At 39.9% G+C, this 17,308-nt stretch overlaps 1 protein-coding gene across 11 annotated transcripts in view; it reads left to right on the forward strand.

Annotated features, from left to right (window-relative positions):
• Positions 1-16,487, forward strand: part of ktn1 (kinectin 1) — a 51,135-nt gene extending 34,648 nt beyond the window's left edge. For 5 of the 11 annotated variants that reach the window (XM_061895291.1, XM_061895290.1, XM_061895289.1 and 2 more), the window contains 19 exons: positions 23-91; positions 535-572; positions 730-820; positions 951-1,063; positions 1,155-1,230; positions 1,451-1,488; positions 1,579-1,669; positions 2,596-2,682; positions 5,276-5,365; positions 5,442-5,528; positions 5,599-5,688; positions 5,766-5,858; positions 5,934-6,002; positions 6,107-6,190; positions 6,471-6,554; positions 12,827-12,910; positions 13,006-13,107; positions 15,615-15,716; positions 15,809-16,487. In XM_061895291.1, coding sequence (XP_061751275.1) covers positions 23-91; positions 535-572; positions 730-820; positions 951-1,063; positions 1,155-1,230; positions 1,451-1,488; positions 1,579-1,669; positions 2,596-2,682; positions 5,276-5,365; positions 5,442-5,528; positions 5,599-5,688; positions 5,766-5,858; positions 5,934-6,002; positions 6,107-6,190; positions 6,471-6,554; positions 12,827-12,910; positions 13,006-13,107; positions 15,615-15,716; positions 15,809-15,838 — 1,518 coding nt within the window. In that variant the 3' untranslated portion in view covers positions 15,839-16,487. The remainder of the gene's footprint in view (positions 1-22; positions 92-534; positions 573-729; positions 821-950; positions 1,064-1,154; positions 1,231-1,450; positions 1,489-1,578; positions 1,670-2,595; positions 2,683-5,275; positions 5,366-5,441; positions 5,529-5,598; positions 5,689-5,765; positions 5,859-5,933; positions 6,003-6,106; positions 6,191-6,470; positions 6,555-12,826; positions 12,911-13,005; positions 13,108-15,614; positions 15,717-15,808) is intronic. The other 6 variants (XM_061895293.1, XM_061895296.1, XM_061895299.1 and 3 more) reach the window with 4 other exon arrangements.
• The last annotated feature ends 821 nt before the right edge of the window (positions 16,488-17,308 follow it).

A 17,308-nucleotide genomic window follows, 5' to 3' on the forward strand; every position in this document is an offset into this window, starting at 1 on the left:
ACTGTGTATTTTCCTTACCCAGACTATAAGAGTAGAGAATGAGGCTCTAAAGCAAGAATTGTTTACTCTTCAGGGAAAGCTGGCATATCAGGTGAGTCCTAAAACTGAGGAAATTAAGCATTTTTCTATGGTCACACAAAATGGAAAATAAATGACAAGACACATCGAAGTGTGAATAAGTTTTATTCCCACAAAAATTAAATGCTGCAGTCTGAAATTAGCAGATGCTGTGTTTCTTTAGAGACCTCCCACAAACTGTTTGTCTAAAACTGGGTAGGTTATTGGAAAAAAAACATTAATATTTTCACATGAAACTGCTTAATATTGATGATGCTGTTCATATGCTGTGATAAATTATAATTTTAACAGTCTTATGATATTCTCTTGTTTTAAAAATAATGTTATTAAAACTTCGTTCTTGTAATATTTAAGTTTTGTCCTCTGTTTGCTTTTTCTGTACTGCGTGGACCTAATGCTCTTTTTGTAATTTTCATTATTACATTCTGATTGGGTAATGTTTTAATTTTATCCCAGGTATCATCAGAGTCAATTGTGCAGGAGCTACATAGCAAGTAAGAAATAGTTTTATTAGTTTTGCCTGTACTGTCTCATGTGCAGTGCCTTGAAAACCAGTGGCACCACTGTCAACTTTTTTACATCTTTCTGCATGTTTACCAATCTACAAGATAAAATGACTTGAAATTATTTTTTTTTAATTGTGCTTTGTAGAGTCCAAAAGAGGGATTTTCAGCTAAAGTCAATGGAGGACCTTCTGCAGGCAGCACAAGACAGCTTGTCAGCCAAAGCAAGAGCTGTCGAGGTGTGAGCTTTTTTTTTCTATCTGATCTGTGAATACATTCCGCTTGTAGTAGACCAGTAACAGTCCCTTTTGCCCCCAATGCCACTTTGTCCCAGTTAGAGCTGTTGTCTGAAGCCAGTTTGTGTCACAGGGTCTAGAACAGCGGCTTGCCACCCTGCAGGCAGAGATGGAGCAGCTCAGAGTGAAGGAGCCCTCGGAAGAACTTACCAGAACGGGTACCCAGCTTCAAGAACTCCAATCTCAGTAAGCAAACTCCCCATCCCACACTACCAATTATTCTTATTGAGCTCTGCCCAATCAGACCTTTTAAACAAAATCCTCACCTGGTCTGCAGGCTTGCTGTGAAGGACCAGGAAATCCAACTGTTACAGATTGAGCTGAGAGACACGATTGAGAGGGCACAGCAACAGGTAAATGAGGAAAATGGCTCATACAAAGTGCGGCGTAACCTCCTCAGAGCCAGTGTCCTTTGTAGTGGACAGTTATGTTTGGCATAACAGGCATTTCATAAAAGTGTAACGCAGACACGAGAAAAAGACCAACATCAAATGTCCACTCCGCAGGATTCTTGTTCTTAGAAGGGTATAAAACACAAGCTTAATCTTTTTACGCTGCTCTTCTTCTCATTAGTCTGTAGCTGCAGTGCCTAGCCCAGATCTTCTTACAGCGTGAGTCCGGCTTTATGCTCAAAGACTCAATATAAACTGAATACTACTAATATTTGTTGTACATGACAGGTTGTGTTGTCTGTCTCTCAGGTTGTCTGAAAAGGAGGAGCAAGTCTCAGATCTGCAGTGTGAGCTGGGTGAGCTCAAGGAATCTCTGGACCTTCACAGAAAGAAGAACAATGTAGGTTTACATAGAGGACCTTAACTACTAAGTACAAACGCAAAGCCCTGTGAGACATCCACCTACCCTTCTTGAGGTTCTCAAAAATCCCTCCTACCCCACATTGCACACATCCATACCCTCCGCACCCGCTTCCTGCCCGCTGCCACGTAACATCATTTTCTATGCTTTTTTTTCTCAACTGCAATCCTGTGTTTTTCCTGTGCCAGTATAATGGAAAGCATCAGTGAAGATTGCTTAAGCTGAAGGTTGCGTAACAATGCTTCCAGCCTACTCCTGTTATGCTCACCTTTTATGGCTCTAGCAGGCTTGTCTGTGCTTGTGGGTGATTCAGAGCATTAGAAATGCGCCTACCTCTTTGGAGTCGTGCTTTGATATAGAAAAGCACACTTTTGGACATTTTAGAGTATGACAATTTTATACTGCGAGTGCAATAAACAATTATACAATTGCTCTTCAAACATTAAACCTGCAATATTCAGGTGATTGGGTTTTGTGCCTTTTACCTGCATAAGGTGTGTACAGTTGAGGCCTGTAATTTGGAGTACGAGTGAAATCATTAGTCACTGTTGAAATGAGAAATGCATTTGTTTTAGTCCTTCATCCATGTTGTTTGAGGCTCACTAAATGGCTTTTCCCTGAGGCTGAACAGCATTTCTTTGGGGCGGTATAGCTCAGTTGGGAGAGTTGCCGTGCAAGCAACTTGAGGGTTTCTAGGTTTGCTTCGCACTTCTGCCAGCCTAGTCACTGCCGTTGCGTCCTGAGGCAAGACACTTTACCCACCTGCTCCCGGTGCCACCCACTCTGGTTAAAAAATGTAACTTTAGCTATTGGTATCACAATGAAAAGCGCTTCGAGTCACTAGAGAAAAGCGCTATATAAATATAATTAAATTCACTTCACCTCTTTGGAACTGACCAAAACAGGAGCTCCGGGAGAAAAACTGGAGTGCAATGGACGCTCTGTCAGCCACCGAGTCCATGCTTCAAGGAAAACTCAACAAAGCTGTCAAGGTTCGATACCTGATCCCAGTCTACTTCACTCTTTGTAATCTGATGCATCCCCCGTCAAATTTGCCTTTTCTATAATGCTATATTTGATCTAGTTATATTTTTCACCATCCGTAACAAAGCTGCATACTCATTTAGCGCACTTGTCTTGTGATGCTTGGCCTCAATTTGACAATTGGCTGTGAGGAGAGCTTATTTTAGGAATGTACTGCAGTATCTTAACAAATACTTCTAGATTGGCTAGTAGACAATTTTTTTTTAACCTCGACATGAGTGTGATGAGTGTGCAGTCAAACATTGACTGAGATTCATTGTCATCCCTTTGCTTGCTCCTTTAATGTCATTCATTAGCTGCATGTGTTTCCTCCATCTGTCCTGTTAATATATTGACTGTGCTTTTCATACAGTTTTAATACCACTGTTGCTTTTGCGGTGGAACCTTAAAAGTCTAATAATTTGTTCCAAAGTGCTGATTGACCTTCAATTTGTTCAAAATAACAATTTTTCTCATAACTGTCACTATGACATACATGTTTAACACAGCTGTTTTTAAACATTGTTTCTACATTGAATGTCAAATGTATACAAAATAACTATAAAAATTATAGTCATATACTAAAACTAAATGAAACTACCGTTTGAAGTACAATAGACGGTTAGTGCAAGGAAACCTCTCTGCGTGTAACTTTAAATTGTGCACTCGCTATTAACTAAAGGGGACCTATGATAGTTTGATTTCCATTTCAAACTTTCTTGTGTTCCAGATAATACGTATTGTATATGCTTTTGTGTAAATGTTCCTTACATTTTGCTCCACGGTCACTTTTACAACTCGTTTTTTGAGTCCGTAAATTGTTCAATTCCCAGATTACAGATGAATCCATGCCTAACACACCCCAAAGGTGTCTTTTGAAAACGTCGCTGTTAAATATCTATATTGAAGTCATCATTGCAATTTTTTTACCCAGACGTGGTTAAAAAAGTAACGTCATAACCATGATAAAGATTCAACTGGTCACATTAGGTTAACCCCTCTCAATTTGTGGGGCTGGCACGGTTCGATGCTGGGGAAGTTGTGTGTGACTTCGGGGAACTTGCCTTTTTTTGCCGTACTAGTATATGATGAAGTATATGTAGCGCTTGCCTACACTCTGTCTAGGATGACGACCAAGAAAGACCAGTGTGGTGTTCTCGTTCATGTTAATAAGGATACAATGTTATGCAGAGGTGCATGTTCTACGGTCAATTTAGAGTGTGTATAAAAAAGCTGTTTATAGCAGCATTAATGTCACTTCATGTCACGTCGTTGATAATATGCACATTCCATGATTAGATTAAAACATTACTTTAATTTACCTTATTATTATTTTCCTCATGGCCTGAAGCAGAGGGTGAGTAGTTCCTGAGAGGTAAATAAGGGCTTCCACCTCGCTATGATGTCACAACATAGCCAAACTGCAAAACCCCACAAACGGGGGCATCTAAAATTGCTTGCAAACTCATGCCAAAATGCACAAACCTAATGATTTGATGCTTTGACATTGCTTAAGATGAGTGTCCAACATTATAAGACTATTTAAAAAGTCAATAAATATATTAAATTTTTCAGTTTTTTTTTCCCTTTAAAAATCACCACCTGCCTTGTGTGCGATGTCTGGCGTTTGTCATTTGAATTTTCAGGTTCCATTGTGTCTCGTATGATGTGCATTTGCTTGCATGATTTCACATGTCGAAAGATGATTCCAATATATTTGCCGTTGTGTGATTGTGCATACTTTTACTGTTGCAACGCTATGATTAGCTGGGTATATGCTGAACTACAAGCACTGCAGCTGCCCCTCTGCCACATTTTTAGTACACTTACTCAATAGACAACCTGCTCTCAGGGAAATCCTTTGCAGCTGCTCCACAATGGCATGGCTAGCAGTTACACCGTATGTTAATCTGTATGATTGTGAATGCGTCATGCATTCTCCCTTAGATTAGATAGATTAGATTAGATAGTACTTTATTCATTCCGTCAGGAGAGTTCCTTCAGGAAAATTACAATTTTCAGCACAATCCCATTCAAGATCAGACAAACATTACAGGGAGACAGAACAGGATCGCTGACGGGTCTGCCGGCTTCCAGCGCCCCTTACAAAAAAAAAAAAGGCCACTGAGTGATAGTGTACGATGCTGCTTTATTGTTGGGGTGGTTGCAGATTTTTGTATCAACGAACACTTCAAATGTACTTTTTCTTTAATGTCACTTCCAAATAAAAATGCTTTCAAATTTTTCTAGGTGTTTTAAAATCTGACACTTGGAGTAGGGCTGAGGTTTGTAACCTATTCCCTCAAGATGCCCAGTGAGTAGAGCACGGATAGCATCAGAGCCATTTGATTGGACCATTTTGAGGATATGCCATGGTACCTTTTACATTTCTGTCAAATCTGTACGCCTTTTGGTGAGTGTAGTGTTAAAACCGAGGAAAGCAATCATTTTATGCTTTTCCAAACAATATACAAATGTTTTGATCATGCCAAAAGACTTTTAATCACATCAAAATATTTCAGTTTTTTGTCTCCTTTTTCCCTTCTGTCTCGTGCCTTTTAGGAGAACCAGGCGACACTGGCATTGTCTGAGGCGGAATGTCGCAACTTTCTGCACAGGCTTTTGCCCAACGTGCCTGTGCCAAAAGAGCAGGTATGAGTACTTTCTTACACTTTTAAAAAATCAGCATTAACATACATTTCTCCATCTCTCTTCTGCTTTTCTTTAGAATCATCAGGAGTGGCTATGCAGCTTTGAGCGGAATGTCACTGAAAGTTCAGCTGCACAATCTCCTCCTGCATCAGGGGACATTGAGGTAGATGCGAAAAAAAAATCAAGTATTGTTTTAAAAAAAGACAAGTGCTACAAAGCTTGTATCCTACCAGGAACTATCTGAAAAGTTGAAAGAGGCAGAGGAAGCCCAAAGGATTCTACATGTAGACTGTGAGACGTATAAGAAGGTTTTGGCAGAGACGGTAAGTTCGGAGTTTGGTGTTATTAATATGCATGTCAACGGTGTGTGACTCAACTGCTGCTCTTGCAATATCCAAAGGAGGGTATCCTACAGCGCCTTCAGAATAGCGTAGAGCAGGAAGAGTCGAGATGGAAGGTGATGGTGGAGCTATCACAAGTTGAGCTCAGAGAGGTGAGATAGACTTTTATCATGCAGCTACAGTCTTCGCGGCATTTAGTTGCATTATTCTTTCTTTTCATACTCAAGATGAGCCAGAAAGTCACAACTCTTGAGCAGGAGCTCAAGCGACTAAATGATGGAGCAGAGTTGGAAAATGTCAGTCCTTTTTCCATTGTACCTCTACTCAATTCGTTGCTGATATATTGTGTTTGCATGGGTGCCAATGCTGTTGTCAATGTATGCTTCTCAATCTCTTTCAGCTGAGAAGAGAAAAGCAGCACTTAGAGTCTGAGCTGGAAAGGGCGGAGCGGGAGAGTGCCACATACGTGACTGAGGTCCGAGAGGTGAGAACGAAAAATCTTAAGCTTCAGACCATAGCATTCATCTCCTAGATGCACAAAGATGATTGCGTGGCTGTTATTTGAGACTACAAGTGCTTCGTGTCTGAAGTATTTTTGAACTGTAACTCCAACCGAACTAACTTTAGAGTCCACGTTTGGCTGTTTCACACTGAACATGATCCCGTGTGTCATTAGTGCACCAACAGCATTCTGGTGTAGGTGCCTCACCATTCTGTTTACTGGACCCTCCCAGTAAACACATTTTCTCAAACTTAAATTTCAGCTCAAAGATCTATTGACTGAATTGCAGACCAGACTTGATGGCTCTTATACAGAAGCTATCAAGCAGAATGAGGAGCTGAATTTGGTAAGCGTTACTCACCCTTTTACGGCGCCTTTTTAAATAAACACTTCCCTATCATGCTCAGGTTGGCTTCTTCTGCATAATTGTAGGTCATCATTCATACCCTCACATAGCTTCCTTACTCACTATGATGCTGCAGTGTTTCCCACAATAATATTAAGAAAAGTGTGTGTGTTGTCAGTACAGTGGTACTTCAGGATACGAGGAGGGATGGGCATCAAAAAACAGTTTTAGCACCGGTGCCAACGTAAACGGTAGTAACCACTTATTTCGGTGCTAAATGAATGCAGACTCATCCACCTGCAACAAGGTTTTGGCAATTATATTGTCCAAGTAACATTTTGTAAGTAGTGTAAGATCTAAGCAGAAGCCCACAAAAGTGTGACGCTTTTTCTTGATTTTTATTGTTGACATTAACACGAAAATGCAGTACAGAGCTGGCTAGTAACACAAATAGGACAAGACGGTGACGCGACTTCCTCATTATGTATCAATCACAGTAACATTATGGTGGGTGAGGTTGCTGTCACAAACTACTGAAATTATAAGTATCAAAAAGCAAGTCGATTTTTGTACATTCTCTGTTCTGTATTTCTGCATTAATCGTTTGTTATGGATTTTATTTCATAGTTTTGAATGTATTATTTAATTTAAACAACGGAAATATTTGAATTCCTAGTGGTATTATGAGTAGCCCACGTATTGAGGGAAACCAGATATGTCTTGGCTTATTACGGTATGCTGTGGGTTGCAAGCAAAATTTGGGGTTACGAGCCTCTCATCGTTAGTTGGTGTAGCGAATACACACAGCGAACCCCACTTGTGGGGGTGGGCCGTGGTCAATTGGGAATCATATAATTTGCATATCTGCAATCACGCATATATTTTCTTTTAAAAAGGTTAAAAAATGTTATACATAGGGCAGGGCGATATGGTCCAAAACTGATATTCCGGTATTTTCAGGCCAAATGGCGATATCTGATATATATCCGTATCTTAAAGGAAACGTGCAAAGGGCTGAAGGTTGCTTTTACGTTTTATGGCTAGATAATCAGTTTTGAGTACTCAGATTACTTTTTGTTTTAACTATTAACGTCTTGCTTATTTTTATACTGTTAGTTAGACGTTACTATGTCAAAGCAGTTTTTTGTTAATTTTGTTCAATATGATGAGGTGGCAACTTGTCCAGGGTGTACCCCGCCTTCCGCCCGATTGTAGCTGAGATAGGCGCTAGCGCCTCCCTCGACCCCAAAAGGGAAAAAGCGGTAGAAAATGGATGGATGGATCATTAAGTGTATAGCCTCACGCCTGTACATGGGAATAGATGGAGCTTCTACTCGCACACTACAGCGGAGGCCGCTGGCTCTTCAGTTTGAAACTACCCTTCAGTCACCGAGCTGGTGCATTAGGTTAGTCTACATGGGATCTGGGAAAGTGCACTTTCAAGCCAAGGAGTAGCTAAACATTTGACACACCTGCAGAGAGGAGCTATTGCTAGCTGCTGTGCTAAGTCACTAACAGATCTGAACAACATAAAACAGATGAGATTAGTGATAGTCACTACAAGGAGGGATATGGGTTCTTAAGCAAATTAGTATATGTGTAAATAAAGTTATAGTCACTCACCAATAGCCAAATGCAGTCGGTGACCATAGCATTGCATCACTCAGGAGTCGAGAAATTGGCACCGTAGCCGCCATATTATTTTGAAAAGTTTCTTGTGTTGCGTTGTTGTGCGTCAGAGAAGCCCACGTACACACTGAGCCAATGAGAATACCCTGTACTGTGTCCGTCAGGTGCAGAGAAAAGCAAAAAGCCACATCACAAAGACATATCAAAAGACATTGGTAATGTCTCAAATATATACCTTTTTTAAATATACATGTATTAACTGTAATACCAGTATATCGCGCAGTCTTATACATACATTTAAAAACAAATATGTTCTCATGATAATTTAGTATTATATTTTCTTATATAGTTGTGCTCTATTTTTGAATTGTTGCTGCTTATTGTACGTTGTATCACAGGCTGCACTTTGTTGAGAATTTTCTGGTGACCTTTCCAATCCTTTTAGTGGATTTTTCTGCCAACTGTCACACTCGCATGACATCACACTTGCTTAGCGCTTTCCAGCTGGACTTACCCTCCTCGAGAGAGCGCCATTGTCCTCTTAATTAGGGATGTACGATAATATTAGACTGCCGATATTATCGGCTGATAAACGTTTTATAATGTGATATCGGAAATTATCGGTATCTGTTTCAAAAAGTAAAATTTATGACTTTTTAAAAGGCCGCTGTAGGGAGTGGTACACGGACGTAGGGAGAAGTACAGAGCGCTAATAAACCTTAAAGGGGAACATTATCACCAGACCTATGTAAGCATCAATATATACCTTGATGGTGCAGAAAAAAGACCATATATTTTTTAACCGATTTCCGAACTCTAAATGGGTGAATTTTGTCCAATGAAACGCCTTTCTGTTCATTGCTCTGGTGGCGATGATGTCAGAACGTGACGTCACCGAGGTAATACAGCCGCCATTTTCATTTTCCACACATTACACACACGGGTCTCAGCTCTGTTATTTTCCGATTTTTCGACAATTTTTTGGAACACATCATGCCTCGTCGGTGTGTTGTCGGAGGGTGTAACAACACTAACAGGTAGGGATTCAAGTTGCACCGAAGATGCGAAAGTGTCTGCCGCCAGACCCCCATTGAATGTGCTGTAGTGTTTTCACATTTGACCGGTGATGACAGACATGACACACAGATGTATGTATAACCTGCAGATGCATTTGCAACGATAAAGTCAACAAAATCACAAAGGTGAGTTTTGTTGTTGACTTATGTGCTAATCAGACATATTTGGTTGCGGCGTGACTGCAAGCTAATCGATGCTAACATGCTATTTACCGGCGATGACAGACATGGCAGAGAGATGTATGGATAACCTGCAGATGCATTTGCAATGATAAAGTCAACGAAATCACTAAATCACAAAGGTGAGTTTTGTTGATGTTGACTTATGTGCGAATCAGACATATTTGGTCGCGGCGTGACTGCCAGCTAATCAATGCTAACATGCTATTTACCGGCGGTGCTAAAGCAGACATGGCACAGAGATGTATGGATAACCTGCAGATGCATTTGCATCTATATTACGTTTCCTTCCACCCACATTAAATGCAAAAAAACCACTTACCAATCGACGGATTTAAGTTGCTCCATTATCACAAAATGCGAAAGTCCTGATCGTTTGGTCCGCACATTTTACCGGCGATTCTAACGCAGCTATTCGGCCATGCTATGGCTATGAATAGCGTCAATAGCGATTTGCTCAATAGCTTCAGTTTCTTCTTCAATACTTTCATACTCCAACCATCTGTTTCAATAAATGCGTAATCTGTTGAATCGCTTAAGCCGCTGAAATCCGAGTCTGAATCCGAGCTAATGTCACTATATCGTGCTGTGGTATTCCCATTGTTTGTTTACATTGGCAGCACTGTATGACGTCACGGGAAAATGGATAGTGGTTTCGAAGGTAGCGAAAATAAGGCATTTTAAAGCTTTATTTAGGGATATTCCAGGACTGGTAAAATTTTGAAAAATACAACAAGCCACTGGGAACTGATTTTTATTGTTTTTAACCCTTTTGAAATTGTGATAATGTTCCTCTTTAAAGGCACTGCCTTAACATGCAGGCCCAATCACATAATATCTACGGCTTTTCACACACAAGTGAATGCAAGTCATATTTGGTCAACAGCCATACAGGTCACACTGAGGGTGGCCGTATAAACAGCTTTAACACTGTTACAAATATGCGCTACATTGTGAACCCACACCAAACAAGAATGACAAACACATTTTGGGAGAACATCCGCACCGTAACACAACATAAACATAACAGAACAAATACCCAGAACCCCTTGCAGCACTAACTCTTCCGGAACGCTACAATATACACCCCCCTTCCCCTCAACCCCGCCCACCTCAACCTCCTCATGCTCTATCAAAGAGAGCATGTCCCAAATTCCAAGCTGCTTTTTTGAGACATGTTAAAAAAAATTAATGCACTTTGTGACTTCAATAATAAATATGGCAATGCCATGTTGGAATTTTTTTCCATTACTTGAGTTGATTTATTTTGGAAAACTTTGTTAAATTGTTCAATTCATCCAGAGGGGCACCACAACAAAATTAGGCATGATAATGTGTTAATTCCACGACTGCATATATCTGTATCTGTTGATATCGGAATCGGTAATTAAGAGTTGGACAATATTGGATATTGGCAAAAAATTAATTATCGGACATCTCTACTCTTAATATTTGCATATTTCACAAACATTTCTGTGTGGGTATATTTTAGATTATGGTAAGTATGTCTACGACGTAGACATGCTGCCTCCGTTCCACACAATCATGTGCGTTTTGGTTACATCACAACGTCATGTTTCAGCAGTGCAGTTTCAGTGAGCAGTCTTTTTTGGGGTGACCAAATCTTTGGTGAATCAGTAGTCAATATTACGTAAAATGTCTGAACGTACCCATCCATACAATATATTACTGAAATTGGTTTTCACCTGTAAAACCTCTGATTTTTAAGGTGTGGTGGCTTTTAGTTTTCTGTGGCTAGGCACCACTATCAATTACATGTAGAGGAAACCTTGGTCTTACTCATTAGCATTAGCTTAAAGCTGGAGGTCAACATAATTTTTTTTTCCAACTATTATGACAAACGAAAGTGAGCGTGAAGGAGAGCACTAAGAAAAAACAGAGGATATTCCTTGATTTAAAAGACAGAAAACATGACCAAACTTGTAGCCAACTAGGTGAAGAAGTGGTTCGGGCATAGCATTGCTTGTCTGCCACAGGAGTTGATTACGCCAGCTAATTACGTTTAATAATGTGTAAACAGTGGACATTCATTCATGAAAATATGGAGTAGCTGCAAATGGTGTGTTTGATGGAGTTAATGTAGATGTCCATTCTAAAGTAAATGCTGTATGTTATCATTTCATTACTTCATTAAATCACTGTAGTTCGTAGTAAGTTATATTGTTTTTGCATAGTCAGAAACTGGGCGCATGCTTGCGGAGGTGTTTTGCACGCTTTTACACCTCGCTTTTTGGCAGTGGTAATGCACCTTTCCAGAGCTTGTGGATGTGCGCTGCATCTTCTGGAGCTCTTCTCCTGTGGTAATAACTTGGCCTTTGGTGATCGCTTGTATTTGAATACAGAGTCGATGCATAAGAAAGGAAAACGTCCTGTCTTTTACATTTAATGCCTATCATTGGGAATTTGGATCTTAGCTGAATGGTCCGCACGGAAAAATTTTGAATACCAATACATTTACAGTTGTCTAGGAGAGTCTAAAAATACTCGCTAAATATTGCAATGAAGTCGCCAAGTTGGCAGCGCCGATACCTCCTGCTTATTCTCTGGCATATAAGGTGCGTTACTCTGAGTACCGCCGTCTAGGTAGTACCAAATCTGTGGGTGGTGGTCAAAATGTATTTGTAGCGGGCCCAGACGAGTAAGTGAATGCATGGGAAACACTGAGCTGAGTATAGGGTCAGTGTCGCGGTTTCTATTTAGGAGCTATAAATGAGGGACAAACGGTAGAAAATGGATGGAAATATGACAAATGAGAGGCTATGAATGGTGACTCACCCTTATACACATTTACATGAATAACATAGCTATCATAGCAGTATATAATCTTCTGGTGGTGTTATCTAATAAAAAATAGCTTTGTACCGGTAAGTCAACTTTTGTTCATTTTACTTAATAGTTTAGATTTCACACTATCATTCTATCCTTGGTTCTTTTTTATCTTGCCAGCTCTGTTTTATCTTTGTCCGGAAATGTACGTAATATTTAAGAAGTGTTGATCCTGTTTGTCAAACCACCAGTTTAAAAAGTACAGAGAGCTGATAGTTGGCACATGAGTCAATAAAACCAGTTTGAACTTTAGTTTCAGTAGAGCTTGTTTGTGAATGCTATAATCATACTGTGTTCTTGTTGTGGAGACAGCGCTGTTTGCTTTTAACTGTTACTGTGTTTGAAAGCTGTCAACATCATTGTTAGTGCAGCTGATGAGACATGTGCAACATGGTAATAATGTCACACCAACAGAGCCATTGTTGTTTCTCTCAATAATTATTTTTGGAAATATTGTAATTTAAGCTCTCCTCATGCTCAGATGTGGTGTAGGGACATTTTCATCATACAACATTCGGTGACTTTGTTTTTGTATTGCAGCTGAAGACCCAGCTAACCAAGACCTTGTCCAAGCTCGAGGTCGAAGAGAATGAGAGGCAACAGGTTGCTGGTGATCTTTATAAGGTAACATTCGACTCCAAAAGGCTAATATAATTTTGGTGGCGGATGAACTTTTTGCATCTTACTGACACTTGGTCAAAATTTATTTTGTATCCCAGGCACAGCAATCTCTGGACCTGATCCATGGGGAGCTCTCGAAAGTGACTGATCATGCGGATGACATTATAGAGAACAGCAGTACGTCATCACAAAAAGTATGTGTAGGTATTATGAATTATTTTTATTACAGCATTATTATTATTATTATATTTTCTTTTAGCAGTGCCCTCACTTTAGAATTCCAATTTAATTAGAAATTTAAATGTGCATATTTTTCCGCAAAAAGATTTAAAGGAGCATCATGATCAGAAAAGCGATGTTTTAATGAAGCTCCTCCAAATTATCCCATCAAATTTCTGTCATTTCTGTATTGCGCTCTCGTCCACTAGGGGGCAAATATCCGTGACAAACATGACGTTTGTTCAAATTTCAAAAAAATAAATATTTCCATAGCAAATAATAGAAATAGTCAGGGTCAAACTGTTACTATCATAACACCTTTCATGACCAGTACAATATATTTTAAGTAGCCTTATATCATGATTACGCTAGAGTACACAAGTCCTAATAAAAAAAAAAAAAATACAACTTTGAAGTAGTGAGGTCTAACTTTGTTAGATGAATAACCATCACCCATGTCACATTTTTACTTTTGTAAAATAAATTACACGACGAAGGATGTGGCATCATGCTTGATCGTGTGTTGCATAATAGCCAAAAGAAACTAAACTTACTGACTTAATATGATGCTAAATTTGTGACTCTGGAAGCCTGGATTTTCCAACATATTTCGGCCTGAATAATGTTTTTGCGTCCAGGCACCATCTTGCGTTACACCGTTTACTCCTCCCCCTTTAAAGCTTACTGTGTGGCTTCACGCACACCACTAAAAAACTCTAACTTATTGTTGTGACTATGGATGTTTATCGACATTTTTTTCAAATCTGATCTGATCTCGATACCAGAATTGACTGATACAGATGCTGTTCAGTGTGCTTTAATATTATCATCATCACTATTGATTTAAATTAGGCTTTAAACACTCTTTACAGACAAGTGTACTTATGCCTGGATATCGCAAAAAGCAACTACAGTTAAGTAAAATGTCTGGTTGGTTAGATTTAACAGTACTTAAAATAACTAGCTGCAAACTTTGGAATGAATTCCTGAGACACAATGAAACGTGAAGGCGAGCAACATAACATTACTTGTGGAGTCATCTGGATTTTACGATTCGTACCATTACGCTGATATATGCCCCCGATACTGGATTGGATCAGCCTCAACCCTAGTCGTGACGACACAGACTGTGAAGGCTGTGATTGGTCTGCTTTTGGTTCATTATTTCCTTTTTTTTTTTTTTTTTTGTGGTTCAAAGGGCGTACAGCTTCCGTTCAAGTGGGACTAGGCGCCCAAATGGAACTTCAAACTTTTTCCGACGTTCTAAAGTATATGAAATGCTCTTCAAGATCAATACTTGTCACGATCTTCACCAGAATTGCATATTCCCTCTGCTCCTCTCTTGTGGCATTTATAGCCGTATTTACCATTGTTTCTTTATTTCACTGCTTTGCAAAGCCAGCAGGTAGAGCAGTTCCTCTTCTTTGTCGACAGTGTAGGAACCCATGCCAGAAACACGTTAAATGTGGATTGTAAAAAAAAAATGCAGTTTTATGGTAATATCACTGAAAACTACAATGGGGACAGTTGTTACTATCTATGATCAGTTGACATTATTTGTTAATTTGCTGTTATGAATTGTTACACAATGGAACTTCGAGTCACAAACTTATTGGTTTTTGAATATGGTTCCTAAATTGAAAAGTTTGTATAGTGAAGCCTCGACAGAAAGTTGAGGTTTGTACACTTCAAACACAATATAATAGTGTTGAACAGTATTGTATAGCAAACAAACATAAGTGTTGATAGATCAACATTCTATTTCAAAACAAGCAGTACTGTGCTGTATCCGCTGCTCTGCCATCACACGAACGTGCGCATACACAAGCCACTACGGTGCCCTTCCATACGATCCGAAATACTTAACTTTGGCAACCATATTGCTACAATAATAAAAAATAATGTTTTAAAGTGTTATTCACCCACATTGACATGGAGCTGGATGAAAAGAACAAACACATAAAGAGTGAGCGAAAGATGGTGGCTGAATGACTGAAGCATTCTTACACAGAGACATGCTATGCACACAGAGTCATTTTTAGGCTGATCCAAAAGTTTGTAAATCAAAAAGTTTGTAAATGGTGTTTAGATTGTATATATATTATAGGACTCACTTAGTTTCTTTGTTTGACACATTTACATGCAACAAAGTTCCTGCAGTCCTGGGTTCAAATCCAGGCTTGGGATCTTTCTGTGTGGAGTTTGCATGTTCTCCCCGTGAATGCGTGGGTTCCCTCCGGGTACTCCGGCTTCCTCCCACTTCCAAAAACATGCACCTGGGGATAGGTTGATTGGCAACACTAAACTGGCCCTAGTGTGTGAATGTGAGTGTGAATGTTGTCTGTCTATCTGTGTTGGCCCTGCGATGAGGTGGCGACTTGTCCAGGGTGTACCCCGCCTTCCGCCCGATTGTAGCTGAGATAGGCGCTAGCGCCTCCCTCGACCCCAAAAGGGAAAAAGCCTAAAACAGTAATTTTGGGTTGACTAGGAAGTCATAGACAGAAAGGAGATGACTGCAGGACTTAACCAGACAGTCTGTGAAGTGCAGCAGCTGCTACGAAGTGTCAGCCAACAGCTTACCAAGGAAGCGGTAAGACCTCTTTTCCTGCCTCTATTGTTTACCTGACACTTAAATATTTGGATAGTGCTGATTACCATTTCTCCCATTTTTCTGTCATCCAGGAGGCTGACAGAGACCTGTCAAAGGTATAGCGAGCAGAAGAGAGATGCTCTCGCAGCCATCCTGACTGCACTGCGAGGACATCACAACCACCATCACAGCACACAATGACGACGTCAAACAACGGAACAGGCTGAGGTTTACTGTTTATACCAAACACTCCAGACACTACCACCACATTCCTCTTCAGCAGCAGCATTGCAAGTTTTTTTCTGATATTATTAACTGCATCCAGCATAATCTGTTCAGTCTGTGTGGCAACCATTCTTCATGTATTTAGGTGATCTTTCTCGATACTGCGGTTGTTCACTTGTCACAACAGGGCAGTGATTTAAAAAAACAACTAGTTTTTTGTCTTTATATCTTAAATTAAAGAGTATGTATTGTTTTAATGTTTCTGCTGAGTTATGTCACGTGGATCTACTAGCCTACCCACCACTTCTAAATACATAAATGCACCTCTGTTCCATAATTTAGTCACTACGATGTACTGCAATTCCTAAAGAGAAGGGAGGCTGTCAGGTCAACCGTGTAGGTTTTAATTCAACTGTAACAACTTAAAGTAAACGTGTCCCATATCATCGGTGATCAACACTTGCTATATTGTTGCTGAGTTCATTAACACTGAATAGTTTGTTCTTTTTGTAACAGGTGGTGTTAATAAAAGGGATGCTTGATAAATCTGCCTATTTTTGTTGCTCCTCTTTCTCTCTGCTATGCCACAAGAGGGCATCACACGCCTTTAACAAAGTTCAACAGGACAAAAGTATTTGTCTTCTAGTTGTGTACTGCAGATCACTTCTGAATACATATCAATAATTGTGTTTGTTAAGTCAGCTTTTATAACAAGTTGACAGAGCAGTGCTCCCCCCTCTCCCTCAACATTGTGCTGGAAAATGTCAAAACCATACTTTTCTTTTCAGCACACTGAAAAGGTGACGAGTAAACAAGCCAAAGCCTGCAGCGGACAATTAGAGTAAATGCTGTAAGCTGTGCGTGTATTGTGGACGTCAGGACAACGCTGCTCCTTTAAGTGAATAGTGTGTTCCATTTTTTCTTTGGAATGTTTTAATTTTGTTTCACCCCTTCCAGGTCTATTTTTGTTCAGAATCGAACCACTGTTGGTGTTCCAACAACAGTGCTGTTGTGTTAGGGTGGAGGGTGTTTTACTAGGATCAGGGTGTAAGCAACATGGGATCAGCACATTCTTCACATTCTCACACACTGTCATGCTGCAGTCAGCTGATTGTAGCCCTGTCTTTTGACTTTATGGAAAACTCTAGAAGGAGAAGGAACTGGATGATACGTTATGAATGTCACATTGTTGCCTAATAGGTGTCGTGTCACTGTGAGGTCACTAAAGATGACCACATTACAATGGGACAATTCCTCCCTCAGTTCTGCTAGACTTTGCTGGCTTTCTTTGTCACACGCTTACTGATACTTACTGGTAGTCTCATGTCACCACGTCACCAGTGTTCACCCTCAATTACGCAATGTAG

This window comes from Nerophis ophidion, linkage group LG03 (assembly GCF_033978795.1).
Source record: "Nerophis ophidion isolate RoL-2023_Sa linkage group LG03, RoL_Noph_v1.0, whole genome shotgun sequence".
NCBI classification, from domain to species: domain Eukaryota; kingdom Metazoa; phylum Chordata; class Actinopteri; order Syngnathiformes; family Syngnathidae; genus Nerophis; species Nerophis ophidion.